Raw genomic sequence first — 20076 nt, 5'->3', positions numbered from 1 at the left:
CCACTTGGAGAGATGGGAACAGTACTCTGTATGGGCAATAATACAGAAAGTTGAGCATGGCTTTGGGCCAAGCCCCGGCAGGCTCAGCTACTGCACTGGTCACAGGTTGGCCTCTGTTAGCCAGCCCTTGGAAGACTTTGGGAGCCCCTCTCCCATCCCCAGCCCCTTGGGAACATCCCAGGAGGGGACGTATCTATTTTATGGATTTGGCTGCTGCATTTCAGGGTACCATGGTGATGGGTACCATAGAGATGAAAAGAACTGACTTTTATTGGCTTGTCTCTTTATTCCAGGGCCCCTCCCAACCCCCACACCCCACACCCACAAAGCTCCCAGGTCAGTAGACCCAGAAGACAAGGAGGCAGGGCTCCTGGTAAGAGAAGCCAATGAAATGAGAGAAAAACCGACTCATTTCCATGTCCCCCCATCATCTCCCTCTCTCCTTTCTTCCCTCCTCCCTCCCATTACCAACAGCAGTTGTGTTCAAACCCAATAATTACAGTAACAGCAACAATAATCATCATTTATTGGGGTTGTTTTTCTAGCATTTTAACTTCCAAAAACATTTTCCAATCTCTTGTTTGTTTTCACAGCAGTTCCTGGGGGAGGGTTGTGCCCGTTTTACAGATGGGGAAGCCAAGATCTAGATAAGACCCCAAACCGTGAACAGAGTAGATTTATAGCAGTTTTCAAGTATTAACAAACCGAGACTCCATTAGTCTTCCAACAACATACTGAACCCCACGTCTTGGTTTCCTGGGTCATTCCCAGGGTTCTTACCATCCTTTGGACTTATTCAACATCTTTTTGGGGATCCCAATTGAGCTGAGAGTCTGGGGCTGGAAAAGGCTTCTTCTGGCTCAAGGACGGGACAGAGACTTCCTTTCTCTGGAAAGTTCCTGTAAATGGGCCTGTGGAGAGGGAGGTAGGACAAACACCTTGGAAGAGCCTGTCCTGGAAAAGGCATGTTAGGCCCTCCTTCCCTTGCCCATATCTGCCCTTCTGCTGGCCCCATAGATGGCTCCTCTCTGTGTCAGCTCTTCCCAATGGCATTTGGAGGGATGAGGAATGAGGATCTATTGGGAGGGCAATCCCTGTCCTCAGGAAGCCCCCAGTCTGAAGGGGCACCCATGGCCCCCAAATTGCACCAAAGACAGAAACTCTTCCCTGAGGAGCTCAGAAGGCTGTCTCAGGACCTGGTTCTTCTAGTAAGTCCTGGCCCCTTCTCCCCAAAGGTGAGGCTAGATGTTATGGCTCCCCAAGGTCCCTGAAGTCCTCAGCCTAAGCAGAGCGATGTCTCGGCTCCACTCCCCTTTCCCAGGACTCCCACTGTGATCCAAAAGGGTGAGAGAGGGAAGGCAAACATGTATTCCCCTTCCCTCCCTCTGCTCTGTAAACTGAGAGATGGCAAAGGCCTAGAAACAGGGAGCTGGACAGATGCATTCCCCTGAGTCTTTTTATCTAGAAATGGAGTGCCAGGGACAGGGATTGGCATTCCTGCCCACCTGTGGGGACAAGAGGCCAAGCCTCTCCATGCACCTATGCAAAGCCCACCAGGGAAACCTCAAGTCAGGTTATTCAAGGCACACTGCCCACCTCTAGGTCACCTCTCCGAAGCCTGAGGGTCAGGGCCGAGGTCCATGTCATCTGACACACTCTCCATTTCGGTGTTGCCTGGACTGGACTTGGACTCTTCCTTCTGGGGGTGCACCCCTACCATGCTGTCCACCTCCACAGTGCTGCCTGTGAGGATGGCCAGTCGCTGGGCCAGGGTCTTGGTGTCGGGAAACAGGATGAAATTGTAGATCAGAGATGCCAGGACAGCACCTGTCAAGGGTCCCACCCAGAATATCTGAGGAGGCAGAGAGAAGTAGATACCCCCCCGGTAAGCTATTAGAACCATGGGGTGGCTTTGGGACCCCTGGGTGCTTCTCTGGTGCTGGCTTGGTCTTGAGGAACCCTCAAGCTGTCTACAAGGTGGTAAATTTGAGAACCCTGAGACCTGTCTCTTGCATCCACACAAATAGGGGAAAGTTGCCTTCCAAGGAGGGGTTCAGGCTATGCAGCAGTGGCTGGGGCCAGGGGTCAGGTTCCTCACCCTCTCATGCCTCTTCCCTCTTGTCTTCCCCATCTCAGCCAGGAGTCCTGACTATTGCTGCTCTTGTCTCTGCTGCTGTGTGGGTCTATTTCTGTTTGTCTTTTTCTTTTTCTAAGCTTAGAAATTGGTCCAGCTGGAGGAAGTGAATAATAAGGAAGCAGCCAGGGACTTGAGGCCTGGGCCAAGGCTGCAGTTACTGTCCTGGCTCACTTCTTGCCAGTCTACTGGGTCCCCAGAGCTGTGAAAGCTAGAGCGAAAGGAAGTACAGCCAGGATACACACCCTTGTCTTCTGAGTTTAGGGAAACCTCCCGCAGGGGTCAAGATGATCTGTGGCAGGGAGAGGTTGTCTCCCTGAGTCTCTGTGGACCCTGCTGGTGAAACCCACAGCCCCCGTCGCCCTGATTCGAGCCCTTTCCCCTCCCTATAGCTGCCGGCAAAGGGGCTTACCCAGTGGACTGCGAACTTCCCTATGATGACAGCGGGCCCAAAGGAGCGGGCAGGGTTCATGGAGCATCCGGTGAAGTAGATCTGGGGAGCAAGTGCAGGTCGGGGTTGAGGAGGCCTAAGGCAGGCCTGTGAGGGGATAGTCCCTTTGCCCTGTTCAGACCTCAGCCCCACCCTTGGCCTCTGCAGCATGTGTCCTGGATCTAGAATGTGGGGCACAGCCTCAGCCCCAAGGCACGGGGGCTCAGGGAAGCACACTGCCTGGCCTTTGGCCCACCACAGCTTCCCCAGGGAAGAAGTGAATGCACAGTACCCCCTGTGTCCTTTTTATCCCTTACCCCAACGAGGTGGCCCAATGCCACTGAGATCCCAATTATGACGGCGGGAGAGCCCGAGGCCTGACGACTGTCGGTGGAAGCAAAGACACAGAGCACCAGCTGCAAAGTCAGTACCAGCTCCACCGCCACAGCCTGGCCAGCAGAGATGTTGCTCCGGACCTGAGCAGAAGGGACCACCACGCTGGAGCAGACGCAGGCTCTGTCCACGGGAAGGTGAACCCCTGGGCCTCGTTTCCTCAGCTGTAAGGGGTGACACCTCACCACCTCACAGCTTCAGCTGTAAGGTGGGGTTCAGGGCAGCCCTGGACACCTGTTCCCTGTGGAATTGAGTGGCACCCCTCCCACCCCAGAGGTGGGTGGGGGCAGTGTTCCAGGAAGAGAAGCTCAGGGAAGCTGGGAGGCATGTTTGGGAGGAGGCTGGGACAGGGCTAGGGGTGGGTGTGGAAGGAGGGGACTGGGGGAAGTGGATGGAGATCTGGGTGATTGCAGGAATCAAGGAGTGAGGCCTCAAGGTATTTGTGGGAACATGGGAAGGACATGGGAGGGGGGAACATGGGAAGGACATGGGAGGGAGGAACATGGGAAGAGACAGAAGTGGACATGGGGTGTGGCTTGGGGAGGACAATGAAGTGCCCACCGGGACCCTTTCGCACTAGCAGTTCCAGCCCTCCCTCAGCTGCTCCTATCTCCAAATGCCTGGTTCTCATCCTACTCCATCCCCTTGGGTGGCTTCTCTCTTCTCTGTCTGTTACTGTACCACAATCCCATTCCTAGTCTGCCTGGACTAAGACCAGTGTTCCAGGGCCCAGCCTGGAGCAGGCGTGGAGCACATGGGTGAGTCCTTTCCTCCTGTCTCCTCCTTGAGCCTTGGCCCCCCATCTTTGCCACCTGTTTGGATTCCCTCCTTCTGGCCCAGCCAGACCCCCCTGCCCTTTCACTTGCCATAAGCCTCTCCCTGCACATACCACATTGATCCCAAGGGTCCCTCGGATGTCTCCTGGCGTGACCCCGTAAAGCAGAGCAGCCCCCGCAGTGGCCCCTGCCAACTGGGCAGCCACATAGGCCACAGCTCGGGGGAGGGAGATGTGGGAGCCCACGAGGAAGGCCAGCGTCACAGCGGGGTTGACGTGGGCCCCACTGGTCTTCCATGTGATCTGCACAGCCATGGCTGTGGCCAGGTTGAAGGTGATGGCAATCTGCAGCACGGAGGGAAGTGCCGAGGGCCAGTGTAGCACCGAGCCCACGCCAAAGAACACATACAGCCCTGTGGCCAGGAACTCTGCAAACAGCGCCTTGATGATGGCTGTCCAGAGCCTGCACACCAGCATGTTAGCCTGAGGTCCTCTGCTCCCAGGCTTTCCTCCGTTTCTCTGGTCTCTGGTTTCCCCTGTCTCTTCTGGTCTCCTGCTGACTCTGGCTGGTCACTCCTTGCCGGCTTCTCTGACCCCTATCTGCAGATCTGTCCGTCACTCTGGTACCCCAAGGAATGTATTGGTCAGACTGACAGGGAGCCGGCAGACAGGTTATGTGTGTTTGGGTGGGGGGAGGCGTGGGGGTGGTGTGAGGGGTGGCACTCACATACCTGCTCTATCCTGAGCTCACCTGACAGGTATGGAGGGGGGCGGTCCTGGGTGCTGAGCTGGAATCTCTGGGATCTCTAAGGCTGGACAGGCCTGCTGTGGATACAGCCCGGTCCCAAAGCTTCAGGTGAAGGAGCAGCAGTTCTCATGGGACTCCAGGGTGTCCACTTCCTGGATGTCACTCAGACCCCACAGCCCTGTGAGTCCAAGTTCCTCAGGCTTCCTGCTCTCCAGGCCCCCTCGACCCCAGCTTCTGCCTCCAAAAGGGCTGAAACTATTCTGCACCCCATAAGCTCAGATGAGAAATGAAGCTCTCTCCTTCATTTCCACCTAAAACCACATTCACAGAAAGCAATTGTGGATAGAATAATCTTTACTAATGACACGTTATCAGGAGGGACCAGTCCCAGGAGAAGGACGTCATGCTTGGTAAAGCAGAGGGTCAACAAAAAAAGAGGAAGGCCTTCAATGACATAGATTGACACAGTGGCTGCAACAATGGGCTCAAACATGACAACGATTGTGAGGATGGCGCAGGACCCTGCAGTGTTTTGTTCTGTTGTACATACGGTTGCTATGAGTCGGAACCTACCGGATGGCACCTAACAACAATGACGACAACGTGCGGAGGAGGGGGGTAGAGGAGGGGGATGGAGGAGGGGGGTGGAAGAGGCATTTATTCTACAGCTACTTAAACTACATCAAATTACACACATGGTGTTGGGCACCTCTGTTCTTATAATGGCCCTATAAGCCCCCCACCACCCAGGAATTCCCACTGGCCCTTCGTCCACTTCTCCCTTCTTCTCTTTGCCTTCCCTGGGTTTCCCCTTCCCTTCCCTGCCCCCCAGTTCTTTGCTCGCCTCCTCCAACTCAGGGGACAAAAAATTTTCTTCATTTCTCACAGGGAAGCTTAACCATCTTTGTGGCCATGCTGGCCCCAAGGTCACCCAGCCCTGGGGTCTTCCCTTCTTACCCCCCAGTAGCAGATCAAGGTTATTTCCCTAACAAAGATACTCCCTAAGAATCTGCCCAGCTGTTACAACAACACAGTCTTTACCTCCTAACCACATGTGGGCACCCTGACCTCACTCCTGGGCATATCTACCTGCCAGTGGGTGACCCCTGGTGCCCTCCGGCTCGTCAAACACACCTGTTTCAAAAAGACCTCCTCATTTCCCTCCCTGCCCCCACTCACTCCTGCTTTTTCCAGCTCAGCTGGTGGCACCTGGGAGTGTCCTTAACCTTTCTCTCCCTCACTCCCCCATCCAATAAAATCATCCAGTCCTCTGATTTTGAATCCTAAATACCTTGCCTGTGCCATCTCCTCACCACCCAGCTGCCCTGCAGCCTTCCGCCCATCTCTGCCAGCTCGCTTGCTCCACTCCAATCCATTCTCCACACTGCAGCCCAAGTGATCTTTCTAAAAGGCAAATCTGAACACGCTGCTCCCCTGCTAAAATCCCTTCAAGGCCTCCCCATCCCCACTGTAAGCTCCTCACCTTCTGGGACCCGACCTCTGCTCCTCCTCCCCACCCCTTGCCTCATCCCTTCTGCCTCACCAAATGGCCAGTGCTTTTGGAACAGTCCATAGGTGCCCCTCCTTGTAGGATGCTCTCTCTCCTCTTCACCCTTTGCTTGGGTAACTCCCAACAAGCCGTAAGGCTCAGCTTCTGTATCACCTGCTCCTTTCCTGGCTGCCCCTGGCTGTGTGAGAACCCCTCTGTGTGTTCCCACCACACTTGGCATTCTGTACACTACAGTCACTGCAGGGGGCTGTCCTGGTGTTAATGCGTCTCCCCAGCAAAGTGATGAAGCCCTTAGGGTGCAGGAACCAAGTTTTGTTCATCCCTACCTGTAGTGCCTTGCTCAGGGATTGGCCATAGTAGTGCTCATTAGGAGTCCCTGGGTAGCACAAACAGTTAAGATCTTGACTATTAGCTGAAAGGTTGGTAGTTCAATCCCACCCAGAGGCACCTCAGGGGATAGGCCTGGCAATCTGCTTCCTAAAGGTCACAGCCTTGAAAACCCTATGGAACACAGTTCTACTCTGCAACACACGGGGTCACCATACCTGGGGTCGCCATGAATTGGGATTGACGTGATGGCAACTAAAAACAACAAAGTGCTCAATAAGTATTTGTTGAATAAATGAATGAATGAAAGCTTCTTGGTCTCCTGGAGTCAGGTCATTTCATTTCAGCTGGTGGCTCTCATAACCTGCTCCCACTGAGTCCTCTGAAATCTTCAAATGAAACATCCCAATTCTGACCACAGGCTCTGTCTATCCTCCCTGCCCTGTCTCAATCTCAGGAAAACCCCTCTCCCATCCCTTCTGTTCTTCCAGCTGTCCTGGCTTTGCCCCACCCTCTCTAGTCAGATCCCCTGGCATCTCACCTCTAGCACCCTCTTGCTGGTACCCCCACTGTCCTAGCTCCCTGTTCTTGCTCATGTTCCTCCTCCTCACCCTTTCACCCCTGACTGGTCTGCACTGTTGAGCACTGCTGGGGGAAACCACACAGCCGTGCAGACTGCCACCATGACTGGCCTCAGCAGGGGCCTCAGCTCTGCTCAGCAATCCATACACACTCCACCGTGGGCTCTCTTCCATTCTTCTAAGGCCTACTTCAAACCTTCCCCTCTCTCTTCAAGTACCCCACCCGTCCTGGCTTTTCCCTCAGCAGACGAGCTTGCCTCTTATCCCACCAAGAAAGCCAAGCCATCAGGCAAGACTTCTTCCCATCCTGCCTCCCCAGCCACAAACCTCCCCCAACAGCTGCTCATGCCCTCACCTACTGCCCTCTGGCCTTGAAGAAAAGGCAGCCCTTCTCCTGTGTCCAAAGTAAGTCCTCTCTCATGCTCTTGGCTCCCTTGGAGCTCCCGGAGCCCTCTCTTGGCCATTCCCAGTCTCAGCCCTAGTTTTTACTTCTCTCTCCCTCCTGGCTCCTTGTGCCCAAGTAATCACAGAGTAGTGGAAAAATCATGGGTTTGGACTCATAAGGACCAAGGCTTCCCCCCACTGCCGGTCAATGGAACTGCTCTGGCAAAGGTCACTGTGACCCTCTCTTAAGCCCTCACCTCCCTTGGCCCGCTGCGGCCTGTGGCACTGTTGACCACTTCCTCCTCCTAAAGGCCTCTCCTTTCCTGGCTTATGAGACACCATCATTTCCTGGCTCTCCTCCTACCTCTGAGGACTTCTTCTCAGTCTCCTTTTTTGGCTCCTCTCCTATTCACTCTCAAAGATTGGTGTTGTCCCTTCTGGCCCAGTGCTCTTCTCACTTCCCGTGAGATGGCCGGGCAGCCTCATTCGTGTTTGTGGCCTCCACAGGCTGTCGATGCACATGACTGTCTCCAGCTCAGACCTCTCTCCTGAATTCCAGACCCACACGCTGCTCACATTGGACCCTTCACCCTCCAGCCGGCCCTCCTTCTCCTTCTCCCACTGAGTGACTCCACCATGCACCCAGGAGTCCAGACCAAAACCTGGGAGTCATTCAGATACCCCCCTCTCCCTCTGCCCACACCCAGTGGGTGCCCAGGTACCTGACATTGCTTTCTCATGTCTGACACCTCTTCTCCTGGCCTAGTCCAGCCCTTACCATCTCTCTCAGGATTTCTGCATCAGCCTCCTCTCTGGGCTCTTAGGCTGCATTCATGCTCCTCCACACCACTCTCCTCCACTGCCAAGATGATTCTTCTAAAATGCAAAGCTGATCTTTTCATTATTCTGCTCAAATTCCTTCAACGGCTCCCCATTGCCTCAGGATCAAGTGGGAATATCCATGTCTAACAAGGACGGCTCCCTCTCCCTGCCCACCCTGCCTATCCTTACTCCTGCCAGGCCAAATATTTTTAATTCCTCAAAATGAGCTTCAGAGCCCTAGGTACTTGGAGTTTGGAGTGCCTTTGTCTCTCTTTCAAGACTTTACAAAAGTCCAGTTCTCTGAAAGCTGCCCCGATCTCCTTCTCCAGCAAAATCAGGGCAGGCTTCATAGAGGAGCTGGGTTTGAGCAAAGTTGGAGGGTAGTTCTGGCCTCGGCCTCCTCACTGGCCCCACTGCTGCAGTACAGACTTCCACCTTGCCCAGCATAGTGGGGGCATTCCATAAATGCTCAATGAACGAAGGAATGTGGCCGTGTGGGCAGTGCGGGGGCAAATCCTCCCTTGTACAGTAGGTTCCCTGCCTCAGGCTGTCCCAGGGTAACTGAAGAGCACCTCCCTCCCCCTCCTCTCAGTACAGGGGTTGGTGGACAGACACTGCCTTGTGCTCAGTGACCAAGGCAGGACTCCTATATAGATGTTTACTTTTGTACCAGTCTCTGCATTTTACCTAGCCTCCACGTCTGCAACTATAAAACAGGTACCAAACAGCAGTAATACCTATCTGTTGAGAGCTTTTGTTAAAACAATACCAACCAAAACCAAACCCGGTCGAGTCGATTCCGGCTCATAGCAACCGTATAGGACAGAGTAGAACTGCCCCATAGAGTTTCCAAGAAGTGCCTGGTGGATTCGAACAGCCAACCTCTTGGTTAGCAGCCGTAGCACTTAACCACTACGCCATCGGGGTTTCCGATAAAACAATACAAGCAAAAACATTGCCATGTATACTGCACCCCTGACCAGTTTTGTAACTTCTGTGACCTCAGTTTCCCCATGTGTAAAAAGGGAGAATAATTTCCACTTCCCCGGGTGCTGTTAGGAGTGAATTTGCTGGTAGATAGGACAGTGCCTCTGAGTCAGAAAGTGTTTATGAGGATTGTCCCTCTCCTCCCCCTCTCCAGTGAACAGCTATGGGGACTGGCTGGGTGGAAGGGTCCTGGTTGCTGAGGCAGCTCCTGCTCTGAGAACATGAAGTCCAGCCTCAGTCCCGTACCCTGCTAGCCTGAAGCAGAGCTTCTTGGAGCCCTGCCTGGCCTGGGACAAGGTCTTTCACCCCCTGAGGCCAGGTGGGCATTGACCAGGTCATCCTCCAGCCCTGGGTTGCCTGCCCCAGCCAGCACCTTCCCAGACCCAGCCAGTCCTGGGCTCTAGTGCCAAGCCTGGAGCTCACTCATGCTCACAGGCCTCTTGCCAAGTCTCCACACCTGGCTGCCTACAGCTGCCTGTCAGGTGACTATGCTGCTCCTACCTCCCAGAGGCGTGTTTCTGGGCTCTACAGATTGACTGAGGGGTGTATGTGAGTGTGTGTGTGCGCGCGCGCGCACACAGGTCTTTGCAAACCCACGGATCCAAGCAGAAAATGGGAAAATGGAAGAATCAAACACCAAGGTGGCACAGCGCCCCCTGCTGGCCACACATCTCTAACCACTCGAAACTTGTCTGCCTAAAGCCCAAGTTGAACTCTGCGCGCGGGCCGGGCAGATTTCACCCGCAGGAAGTTCAAGGCCTGTAACGCCCTTTAACTGGGTACCCCACATGCCCCAGAGGGTCTGTACCCCCCGGGCCCACTGCTCGGCCCGTCAGAGAAAGGAACGCAAGTGGCCGGGCCAGTTTCCCAGTCATCGCTCTGCCTGTACCAGAGTCTTCTGTTGACTGAGGGGGAGGGCTCTCCTCTCTCCTGCACTCCCTTCGAGATAGTGGGGCGGGGGTAGAATGGGTGTAGGCGGCTTCCTGGCGGCTCCAGGGCACCCAGGACTGAAAGATTCCCTGTGTCCTACACCCCTACCCACTCTCCACCTCTCCATCTGACTTGAGCCCAGACCCAGGACTTGTGGAAGACGGAGCGCAGTAGTAGCTGCAGATCCGGCGGACGAGGTCCCCCCCTGCTGGCCGGAGCTGGCAGTTGCAGCCAGCCTCTTCAGCCCTGGAGGAGCGAGGGAGAGAGGGGTAGAGCAGCTCTGTTTCTGGGGCCCTGTGGTTCTCACGCACACTCTATTATTTGGTGTTAATTTTTTTTTTTTTTTTATGCCTACTGGGGTAGGAGCCGTGGTGGGGCGATGGCTTAGTGCTGGCGCTTCCAGCCCAGCTGCTCTGCATGAGATTTGCTCCCATAAAGATTACAGCCTACAAAACCCTATGGGGGCGATTCTACTTGGCATATAGGGCCACTGTAAGTTGGAATCAACCCAAAGGCAAACAGCAAGCATAGGAGGCAGGACAGGAACGGTTGTAGCTCCCATATACAGATGCCTACAACAAAGTCTTTTGGAATCCCTGGGTGGTGGAAATGGCTCAGCTGCTAATGGAAAGCTGGAGGTTCAAGTCCCAGAGGTGGATTATCCAGTAAGCAAGGTAAGCATGATGCTTACCAGATCATCTGTAGTGAACAATTTCACATATATTCAACTGTATCAAAAATTATGATTTTAGGTATGGCTGGATTCTCTCTCTCTCCCAACCCCACAGTACCTTCCTATAGAATCAAAGCCTCTCTTCAAATTTACAATCCCTGACAAGGGTGGATGACCCAGTAAGCAAGGCCAACAGGGGTTTACTTATTCTTGCTTACTAATCTATAGTGAACAATTTCACATGGGTTTCACCACATCCAAGATGTGGGAAATTGTTCACTACAGATTAGTAAGTAAGCACAGGTAAGCCTATGCTTACCTTGCTTATTGGATAATCCACCTCTGCATCCACCCAGAGGCACCCGGGAAGAGAGGGTTGGCAATATACTTCCAAAAAATATCAGACATTGAAAACCCTATGGAGCAGAACACACATGGGGCTGCCATGAATTGGAATCGACTAGATGATACTCCTAGGCCCTGGGACTGACCCTCACTAATCAGGGTCTACAGCTTCTCTCACCCAGTCCAGCTCCTGGCCCTACTGGCCCCTGCTTTTCTGAGGCAAAATCAAAGACCAGAGGGGGAGGCAATATGGGGCAGAGGTTCGAAGAGGCTCAGAACAGGGAAGGAGTGTGGCTGAGGTCCCAGATGAGGTGTGTGTATGTGCTGGTTTCTTTTCACACTAGCCTATTAAGTACTTGCTCTGAGCTGCCTGCCCCTGATTGCACAAGCATTTTATTTGCATCCAGTATTTCATTTTACCCTCACAACCCATGAAGTAGGTAAAACTATTCTGTGTTGTTGAGTCTTAGACTCCCACCCTTTCATCCATGGGGAGCTAACCTGTCTCAGGCGCTATAATTCTCTCTTCTGATCGCCAAAACAACTGTGAAGGAATCTTTTTGTTTTTTTGGTGAGGGAAAGATTTAAACCCCCGTTTTACAGATCTAGAGATGGAGGCTCAGAGAGTTTAAGGAGGTTGTCTAAGGACTGTCAGTAGCAATGGAACAAGGAGAAGGGAAGGACAGAGCTATGGGCTCAGAAGGGAGACAGTGGCAACACTGATGGACAGAGGCAGGAAAGAAGGGACTCAGAAAAGAGCTGGGCCTGGTGTGGCTTCTATAGGTGTGTGTGTGTGTGTGCACATGCAGAGTTTCTCCCTCTGAGCACAGGCTTCCAAAATGGCACCTTCTGTGATGTCAAGGTGCAGAGGAAAGAGTCCAGGGTGGTGCCTCCTCCTCAATGACAGAACCTAGCTGGTCACCCTCTTGGCATCTCAAGGGGCTGCCGGCTGGCCCACTTCTTCACCCTGCCTGGCACACCCTGGTGCTGGTGCCAGGCCCTCAAGTGGCAGAGACTTGACATAGCTGAAGTGGGAGGGGTGAGTGGTGAGTGACGCAGGCGAGGACCCCTCCTTCTCTGCTTCCACTGACCCCTCCTCTTTCTCTCTCCCCATCCCTCTGACTTTCTAGGCCTCCCCTGGCCTCAGCTTCTCAGTCTTCCCACAGAGAACTTGTCCTGGGGTTCCCTTGTGCCCTGTGGAGACTGGGGGGAGGCATGAGAAGATGAAGAGGAGAGGTGATGAGCGGGGTATCTCAAGAAGCTTCTGAGGCGAGACGAAGGTAGCACGTGAGTATCAGTGATTTATTGAGAAGCCCGCACCTCAAACACCAGCAGCCCTGCCCCACCCGTCTTTGACCAGAAATAAATAAGGCATCATTCAATGAACCAGTCTGTGTTCCTCCTCAGGAGCTCTAGGGGAGGGTCCACCTGCCTCTGCTGTCACAAGGGCTGCGATCCCTCAGGCTCTTGAGGAGGAGCTGGGAGGGTGGAGAGAGCAGACCATAGGCCACCCCTTCCTGGCCTGGCCCTGGGGCAGCCTGGGAGCTTCCTGCCGCATTCACAATCTCTGAGGCCTGACCTCACAGCAGCAGTTTGTTCTGTCCCAGAGAGACCCCTCTCCACCAGGCTCCAACCCCTCACCCCAACCCCAGGAGCCTGTCATGGGTTCCTGCTCCCAGCTCTAGCTGTGCAGCCTGAGGAGCCAGCACCTCTTCCCCAGCCAAAAGGACCCGGCTATAGGGGAAGGAAGCTTTGTTGTCATATGTTTTTCTTTTTTCCCCTGTGGTTCAGGGGCTGAGGGGCTGGCCCCTGCCTGATACTGGTCAGTGGGCGGTCAGCTCCATGCTCTTCTTCCGTTCCTCCCGATGCACCTCCCAGTCCTCCTCCGGCTGATACGTGCCCTTGAGCACTGCCACACGCTCGCTGAGGCTCAGGGAGTTGGGGAAGAGCAGGTAGAAGTAGAAGATGGCAGCCACAACAGCCCCCACGATGGGCCCCACCCAGAATACCTGGTGGAGACAAGGCCAGAGTCAGGGGGCTGGGTGCCAGGCCTCAGAGACCAGAGGACCCACCCAGGAATCCTCAAAGGAGATAGACTTCTAGATCTCCAGGGGGAAAGACCTCCTCCCACCTCAGGGACAGATACGCTGACCCTCCTCTCCATCCCCAATGACAAAGACATGGACCACAGAGGGATAGGAATCCAGGGTAGGCAGACAGACAGATCCCCAGAGGGACAGGTCCTTTCCAATCATACCCCCAAAGAGAGACAAATGAACCTTCAGAGACCTTCAGATCCTCAGAGACAGAAGAACAGACGCAGACTTTGGAGAGGGAGAACATAAGCTCTCAAAGGAGGTGACAGATTGTCCAGAGGGGCAGACACACAGGAAGACTCTCTGAACTCCCTCAACAGGGACAGATAAACAAAGCACCAGGGACAACAGATATACAGACCCCAGAGGGACAAACAGAATCCTCAGAGGAGGCTGACACAGGTACAAACTCCCTTCCCCAGAGGCTTAGACACACAGAGCTCTCCTACAAGGTCCCTGTCTGCAGGGGCTCAGGCCACATAACCCCACCCCTGCCCTTATTCTGGCCACATGCTATCCCCTCCTGTGTCCCCTTCTCTCTCCAACCACCAATTCCTGGGCCCCAGCCCCAAGCTCTGGGCCCACAGCATCCAGAAAGCCCAGTTAGGTCTCAGCTGCCATGGACCCTCATCACAGGGAGCTGGGAGAGGGCCCAGGCTCACCCAGTGCACAGGGGTAAACCGGTCCATGACTACTGCGGGTCCGAAGGAGCGGGCTGGGTTCATGGAGCAGCCGGTGAAGTAGATCTGGATAGAAAAAGGGAGGTAGTGAGGCGGGCAAGGTCCTTATCCACTCACACAGGCTCAGGACTCTCCCAAGGTCACACAGCAGCTCAGTGCTCAGCCTGACCCAAGTCCCCAGTTTCTTAAGCTGGCGACCACTTCCTCCAGGGATCCCAGCTACCCTGTTGACCATGGACTCCACCCCAACTGCTCCTCTCTTCTGTCCTGAGCTTGGGCTTGACTCCCTGTCCCCAGTCCCACCCCATCCCACTCACTCTATCTCTCCTAAGCTAAGGAACATTTTTTGTGTGATCAAGCCTGGACCACCAGGGCCAGGGTCCAGTGGGCCCAAATCTAGGCCTCAAAGTCTGCTGTGCTCATTGGCCCAAGGGTCCTCTTTATTTGTCCTGAGTGGCTCCCCCCAACCGCAGCTGAGGTGGCAACACTGCTCACCCCCACGAGGTGGCCCAGTGTGACGGACAGGCCAATGGACAGGGCCGGGGACCCCACAGGGCTGGTGCGGCGGGAGTCAGTGGAGGCGAAGACGCAGAGTGCCAGCTGGAAGGTCAGAATCATCTCCACCACCACGGCCTGGCCTGGCGACGTGTTGTTGTTGAGCTGCACAGGGAGGGTGAGTTAGGACCCCACAGCACCCTGCCTTCTTCAGGCTCTGTGGCCAGGGGCTCGGTGAAGAGTTTGGCCCCTAAGGAGACCTAGGGCCCAAACACCTGGAATTTGGAACTCCTGAACCCCACACCTTCAGCACAACCAAGCCCCATACATGTCACCTCAGGGTAGCCATTTGCAGAAGACATGACGTCGTACTTTTACAGTTTGCACAAAGCTTGAAGCTAGGTCCTGTGGCCAAAGAGCAGAGTATGAGGGGGAACTCTGCCTGGACACAGTCCAGTCAACAGTTCTACCCAACCCCCAACCTCCATAATCTGGCATTTCACTCTTCCTCCTGTGGGCAGCTGCCCAGTTTGCCTTCTGCACCCCCACCCAGGCCTCCTGCCATGCCTGACCAGCTGCTGGTGCCAACCTCAAACCTGTCTCTCTGATGCGGCTGACTCACGGCTTGACAATGGCTGAGAAAATCCTCCTCTGTGTTTGATTAATGAACCCAGTTTGCATGGGATGTGGGGGCTGAATCTGGGGCATTGGGAGGAGGGAGGCAGCAGGGAGCAGGGCAAGGATAGGAGGCAAGGAACCAATATTCAACAGAGACCCCAGGCATTGGCACCATGTTAGGGTGTTCACATCCGTGTGTTCTAAATGTAACCTCCTTGACATCTGCTGTGGTAGGTGTGACCATCTGGTGCAAACAGCTAAGCTCTCGGTTGCTAACCGAAACAGTGGCGGTTGAACCCACCCAGAAGCTCCAAGGGAGAAAGACCTGGCAATCTGCTCCTACGAAGATTACAACCTAGAAAACCTTATGGGGCTGTTCTATTCTGTCACATGGGGTTGCTATGAGTCAGAATTGACTTCACTGTAGCCAACAACGACAACATGGGATGGCTGAGAAAAACGAAGCACAGAGAAGCCAAGGTCACCCGAACCCAGGTTTACAACCCACTTCTCCCTGGTGGTTCCATTACTCCACTCACTGAAGAGCGGAGAGGAGATGTAAGGGGACCACAGGAAGGTAGAAATCAGCAGTGAGACAGAAGTAAAGTCAGGAAAGGAGGGGGCAGTAGGCACTAGGAGAGAGGCCAGGATGGGGCCGCATGAGGGAAAGGGGTGTGGACATGGACCAGGGAGACTGAGTGGGGGACACACAGACCTGTAGATTCATTTTTCTGATCTTAGGCCTTCCTAGCATGGGCTTGGAGCCCTGGTGGTGCAGTGGTTAAGAGCTCGGTTGCTAACCAAAAGGTGGGCAGTTCCAATCCACCAGCGGCTCCTTGGAAACCCCATGGGTCCTATAGGGTCGCTGAGTTGGAATCCACTCAAAGGCAGTGGGTTTGGTTTAGCACAGATGTGTACTGGTCCCCTCTACCGCACCCATTCTTTCGGCCTGGCCCAAAGCCCACCACCAGGGTCCTGACTCCCACCCCCAGCCATGTGGGCACTCACAGCGTTGACGGCCAGGTTGCCCCGGGCATTGAGTGGTGCCAGCCCGTAGAGGATGCCCGCCCCGGCAATAGCGCCCACCAGCTGGGCCACCACGTAGAAGGCAGCACGGAGCAGCGAGATCTGGTTGCCCACCAAGAGGGCGAGGGTAATGGCAGGATTGATGTGGCCTCCACTCACGGGCCCCAGGGACTGGGCCAGGGTGCCTATGGCCAGACCAAACGCCAGCGAGATCTGCAGGATGGAGGGCAGCGCCGACGGCCACTTGAGGGCTGAGCCGAGGCCAAAGAAGACGAAGATGAGGGTGGCCAGGAACTCGGCGAACACGGCCTTGGCGAAGGCCACGGAGCACACCTCCTTCTTCATGGTGGCCGCGGGGGCCTGGCAGCGGCGGCCGCAGCGCGTGGCACCCGTCGGGGCGGCGGTGGTGGGGCCGGTGGGCTGGGTCTCGGGCTTTGCGAGCTGTTTCGCGTCCACTCCCTGCCTGGTGGCCTGTCGCGGGCCCTGCAGGGGTGCGCTATATAGTGGGCGGGCGGCCCGGAGGGGGCCGGGCACGGGGGGGCAGGGGGCGGCTCCCGCGCCCGGAGGACAGAGCCTCGCGCAGGGCGGAACGTCGGGCCCGGGCCTACTGCAAGCCCCCCCGCAGGGGCAGCCGCGGGCCCGCCCGGGCCACGTGACCCAGGTGGCGGTGCAGACGGGCCAGGCGGCAGGGGACCCGCGCATGGTGCGCTCCAGTGGCTCCCGCGTTCTCTCCGCGCCTTCGTCCAGTCCCTCTCCCCGGTTTCTCTGGGACGTCTTGCTCGGTCTGGGCTTCCCGGTAGGAACTCCGGCCGTCTACCTCCTCTGGGCCTTTATCTCAGTCCTTGCCCTTCCCCTTTTTTCCTCTTCGGGCTCTTGGTCCAGCTCCTCCTTTTCCTCCTGCGACCCGGGCATCCTGACCCGGCCTTACCCCAAGCTGCGCCGAAGTGATGCGCTTTTCTGAGAGCAACGCCACTCAGCTCCCTCCCCGCGTTGGCGGGGGCGGGCGGCCGGGCTGAACCTTGCGGGGCGGTCCGGCAGTCCAGGGCCTCTCCCCGGGCGGGGCTGGCCTCCCGGGCGAGAGCGGGGGCGTTGGGAAAAGTAGGCGCCGTGCCAGGCTGCCCGGCGATAGGCAATCCTCGATGCCCGGTAACCGGGCGGTCCCGGGAGGAGGCGGCGGCCGGTGGAGAGAGGGCCCCTCTGTGCCGTCTCCTGACACCCGTGCCAATCTCTCCAGGAACGCAGCCCTCTTGGGGATCCCAGCGAGTCCCTGCAGGGGTTGGGGGGAATTCACCTTGTAGAGAGGAGGGAAGGGGCACGACCGGGCTCGATTTTGTCCTGGGGCTCTGGATGCTGGAGCCGGCGTGCGGGGAGGGTGCAGGGACGCCACTGGCCTCGGTGCCCTGAATGGGCCTCTGCTGCCTCCCTGCCGGAAGCCCCCCACCATCTGTCTCCCGTTTCCTCCTCCTCTTAGTCTCTTACTCTTCTCTTCCTTCAAACCCTCACTTGGGTTGGTTTCTTTCCGATTTTCAATCTCTGCCTCTTTTTCCCCTTCAGTCTCTTTCTCCCTCTATCTGTGTCATTCTGTCTGTTAGGCACTAGGTCCCTCTTTTCCTCTCTGTCTCTCACACTCTCAATTCCCCGCCCCCCCCGCCCCCCCCCTTTCTTTCCTTTTCCATTCTTAGTCGGCCTTAGTCTTCCTGTCTTCTCTGTCTCTCAGTCTCTCCATTCATCTCTCACTTTCTATCTACTCTCTCTTTCACCTTTTCTTGGCTTCTTCTCATTTCTGTACTTTTCATTGTCTCTGCCTCATTTTCCATGTCTGTCTGTCTTACACCTGGTTATTTTCAGTCCCCTAAAAGTCAAGTCCTTCACACTTGGACTGGGTGACACTTCCAGTGCCTAATCTCTCCTCTGCCCTCTCACCCCTCTCTCTTCCCTTCTCCAGGTTTGGTATGTGGGGAATGAGGCTGGAGGGCTCTCCAGGATTTGAAGGAGGGGTGGGGACCCGTCCCCTGGAGCCCCTGAGGGAAGCTGCACTAAGGACAGTTTCATCCCACACAAATGTGTTTGAGAAGCACTTAGCACAGTGCCTGGTACCAAGTTAAGCTCAGTAAAGTTTCCTTGTGCTGTGATTATAACTTTAAAAGCTCACTGTAGGTTCTGCGTGGTGCTAAACTGTAGGGAAGGCTCCTGGCTGGAGGATGTAGTGGAGAGAGAACAGGTCAGTCTGTCAGTCTGTCAGGCAGAGGCTGAGGGGAGGGGCTGGGAGGAAAGCCTAGGACCTGGAAGAGCAAGCTCTGGGCTCCGTGGCAGCTAAGAGGCCAAAGAAAACAGGGGCCAAAGAAACCCCTTTATTGTTGCCACTCTGCTCTGGCATTTCCTGCTGGATCACCTCCTCCCCCACATCTCTCTGGCAGGTCTTTGTGTCCTTTCTTAGATGGGTCCTGGGGCCTTGCTCCCAGCAGAGCAAGGCAGCTGTATTGAGGATTTATTTTCTCCTGGGCCTGGGGTTTAGGGCTTCGGGTGGGCCTGGCCCAGACTAGGATGATGACCCTGATGACCCTAGGGCCCTTAGGGTGTTGCCCCTACTCTGTGCCCTTCCACCTTCTTCCACCTCATCCTCTCTTCCCAGACACTGTCTCCATGAATCCATAGATGTCAAAGTCCATTGTCTTGAAGTGGAAAGGATTGGGCGGTGCTTACAGGAGACTGGGCCACCAAGGATTTGAGTTCAGTCCTTTAGAGTTAACAAAGGTCTTTGGCCCCCAATATGTGGTCTAATTCTAAGCTACCTGTGAGGAAACCCAGATGCAAGAGAGGTTATTGCCTTGCCCATGGTCACACAGTGAGTGGCAGCCCTGAGATGGAACCGCAGGCTGCCAACTGCAGGCTTGGTCACAAAGAGTGGGCCTGGGGCAGCCAAAGAGGGAGAGCTGCTTGTGTTTCCCAGGCCTGTGCCTGAGGTCCCTGCCATTTTCCTCTAAACATCAGGGTCACTCTGTCCCTGGCTTGTCACAAGAAACTACTGGATCTACTATCTCTGAAATCGTCTTTGCTCCAAGCACTCCACCGTGCCCTACCAGTCCTGGAGGAATGACTCCCTGGGATTTCCTGGGCAGGGGAAGGGTCTTCCCGTTTGTGGCAGGGGGTATTTGAGTCTATCAGGAGGGCCTCTTCCTTTTCTCTCCTGATATTAAAAAACCCATTGTCACAGAGTCAATTCAGACTCATAACAACCCCATAGAATAGAGGAGAATTGCCCCATAGGATGTCCAAGAATGTAATCTTTACAGAAGCAGAGTGCCACATCTTTCTCCGAAGGAGAGGAGGTGGATTTGAACCTCTGACATTTTTGGTTCGCAGCTGAGTGCTTAACCACTGCACCACCAGGACTCCTCTGCTGATATAGGGACTCCTGCATTCTCTGGGAGAAACTGAAGGGTCAGGGCCTCTGGGCTGGGAGAAGAAATGATAGGGTCATTGGAAGCAAGAGATGCCTTCAGGGCTCCACATATCCCCAATGTTGGGAAAGGGCCATTCATTCCACAAAGATTTACTGAGTGCACACTATGTACCAGGTACTGTTCTAGGCACTGGAGATATAGCTGTAAGCTAAACAGACAAAAAAATCTCTGCCCTTGGGGAGCTTACGTTCTAGTGAAAGGAGATAGACAGTAATCAATAGGCATATGTGAATTACATACTATGATAGAACCTGATAAGTGCTATGGAAAAAATAAAGCATGTTAAGGAAGACCGGGCGTGATATGGTAGGAGTGGGGGAATGTCTATGTAATTTTAAATGAGGTGTCAGGTCTTATTGAGAAAGTGACATTTGAACAAAGACTCGGAGGAGGAGAGGGAAGGAACCATGCAGATACCCTGAGAAAGAACAGTCCAGGCAGAGAGAACAGCCAGTGTTGCTGGAGCGGAGTGAACAAGGAGGGGAGTATGGGAGGTGAGGACAGAGAGGTAGTGGAGGTGGGCAGATTGTATAGGGCCTAGTGTCCCACTGTGAGGATTGTGGGCTTTACGTTGAGAGAAATAGGGAGGCATCGAGCAGAGGACTGATGTGGTCTGACAAATTTGTTAACACAATCACTCTACAGCTGCACTGAGACC

The 20076-nt window shown here is 55.0% G+C and overlaps 2 protein-coding genes across 2 annotated transcripts; both read right to left on the bottom strand.

Moving 5' to 3' along the window:
- Positions 1-535: 535 nt before the first annotated feature.
- AQP6 (aquaporin 6) lies at positions 536-4841 on the bottom strand. The gene is made up of 6 exons (XM_049881539.1): positions 4484-4841; positions 3847-4352; positions 2882-3040; positions 2547-2627; positions 1597-1852; positions 536-911 (listed from the first exon to the last, which is right to left on the bottom strand). Exons 2-5 carry the CDS (start codon positions 4207-4209, stop codon positions 1604-1606), a joined length of 852 nt encoding a protein of 283 aa, XP_049737496.1. The 5' UTR covers positions 4210-4352; positions 4484-4841; the 3' UTR covers positions 536-911; positions 1597-1603.
- Positions 4842-12290: 7449 nt separating this feature from the next.
- On the bottom strand, positions 12291-16877 carry LOC126075402 (aquaporin-5). Its single transcript, XM_049883073.1, has 4 exons — positions 15937-16877; positions 14311-14475; positions 13798-13881; positions 12291-13048 (listed from the first exon to the last, which is right to left on the bottom strand). The coding sequence occupies exons 1-4, from the start codon at positions 16654-16656 to the stop codon at positions 12863-12865; spliced, it is 1155 nt and encodes a 384-aa protein (XP_049739030.1). The 5' UTR covers positions 16657-16877; the 3' UTR covers positions 12291-12862.
- Between the last annotated feature and the right edge of the window lie 3199 nt (positions 16878-20076).

This window comes from Elephas maximus, chromosome 4, assembly GCF_024166365.1.
Source record: "Elephas maximus indicus isolate mEleMax1 chromosome 4, mEleMax1 primary haplotype, whole genome shotgun sequence".
NCBI lineage: Eukaryota > Metazoa > Chordata > Mammalia > Proboscidea > Elephantidae > Elephas > Elephas maximus.
The sequence above is the reverse complement of the archived record's forward strand: the minus strand, read 5'-3'. Positions and strand labels throughout refer to the sequence as shown.

What these genes read in the sequence shown, in the direction of transcription:
- AQP6 (XM_049881539.1), bottom strand. Translation starts at nt 4,209, where the DNA reads ATGCTGGTGTGCAGGCTCTGGACAGCCATCATCAAGGCGCTGTTTGCA. An exon ending in GGACCCTTGGGATCAATGTG is followed by an intron (nt 3,041 to 3,846) that starts GTATGTGCAGGG and finishes CCTTCTGCTCAG; the next exon opens with GTCCGGAGCAACATCTCTGC. An exon ending in GGAAGTTCGCAGTCCACTGG is followed by an intron (nt 1,853 to 2,546) that starts GTAAGCCCCTTT and finishes CTGCCTCCTCAG; the next exon opens with ATATTCTGGGTGGGACCCTT.
- LOC126075402 (XM_049883073.1), bottom strand. Translation starts at nt 16,656, where the DNA reads ATGCGCGGGTCCCCTGCCGCCTGGCCCGTCTGCACCGCCACCTGGGTC. An exon ending in GCAACCTGGCCGTCAACGCT is followed by an intron (nt 14,476 to 15,936) that starts GTGAGTGCCCAC and finishes CTCCCTGTGCAG; the next exon opens with CTCAACAACAACACGTCGCC. An exon ending in CACTGGGCCACCTCGTGGGG is followed by an intron (nt 13,882 to 14,310) that starts GTGAGCAGTGTT and finishes TTTTCTATCCAG; the next exon opens with ATCTACTTCACCGGCTGCTC.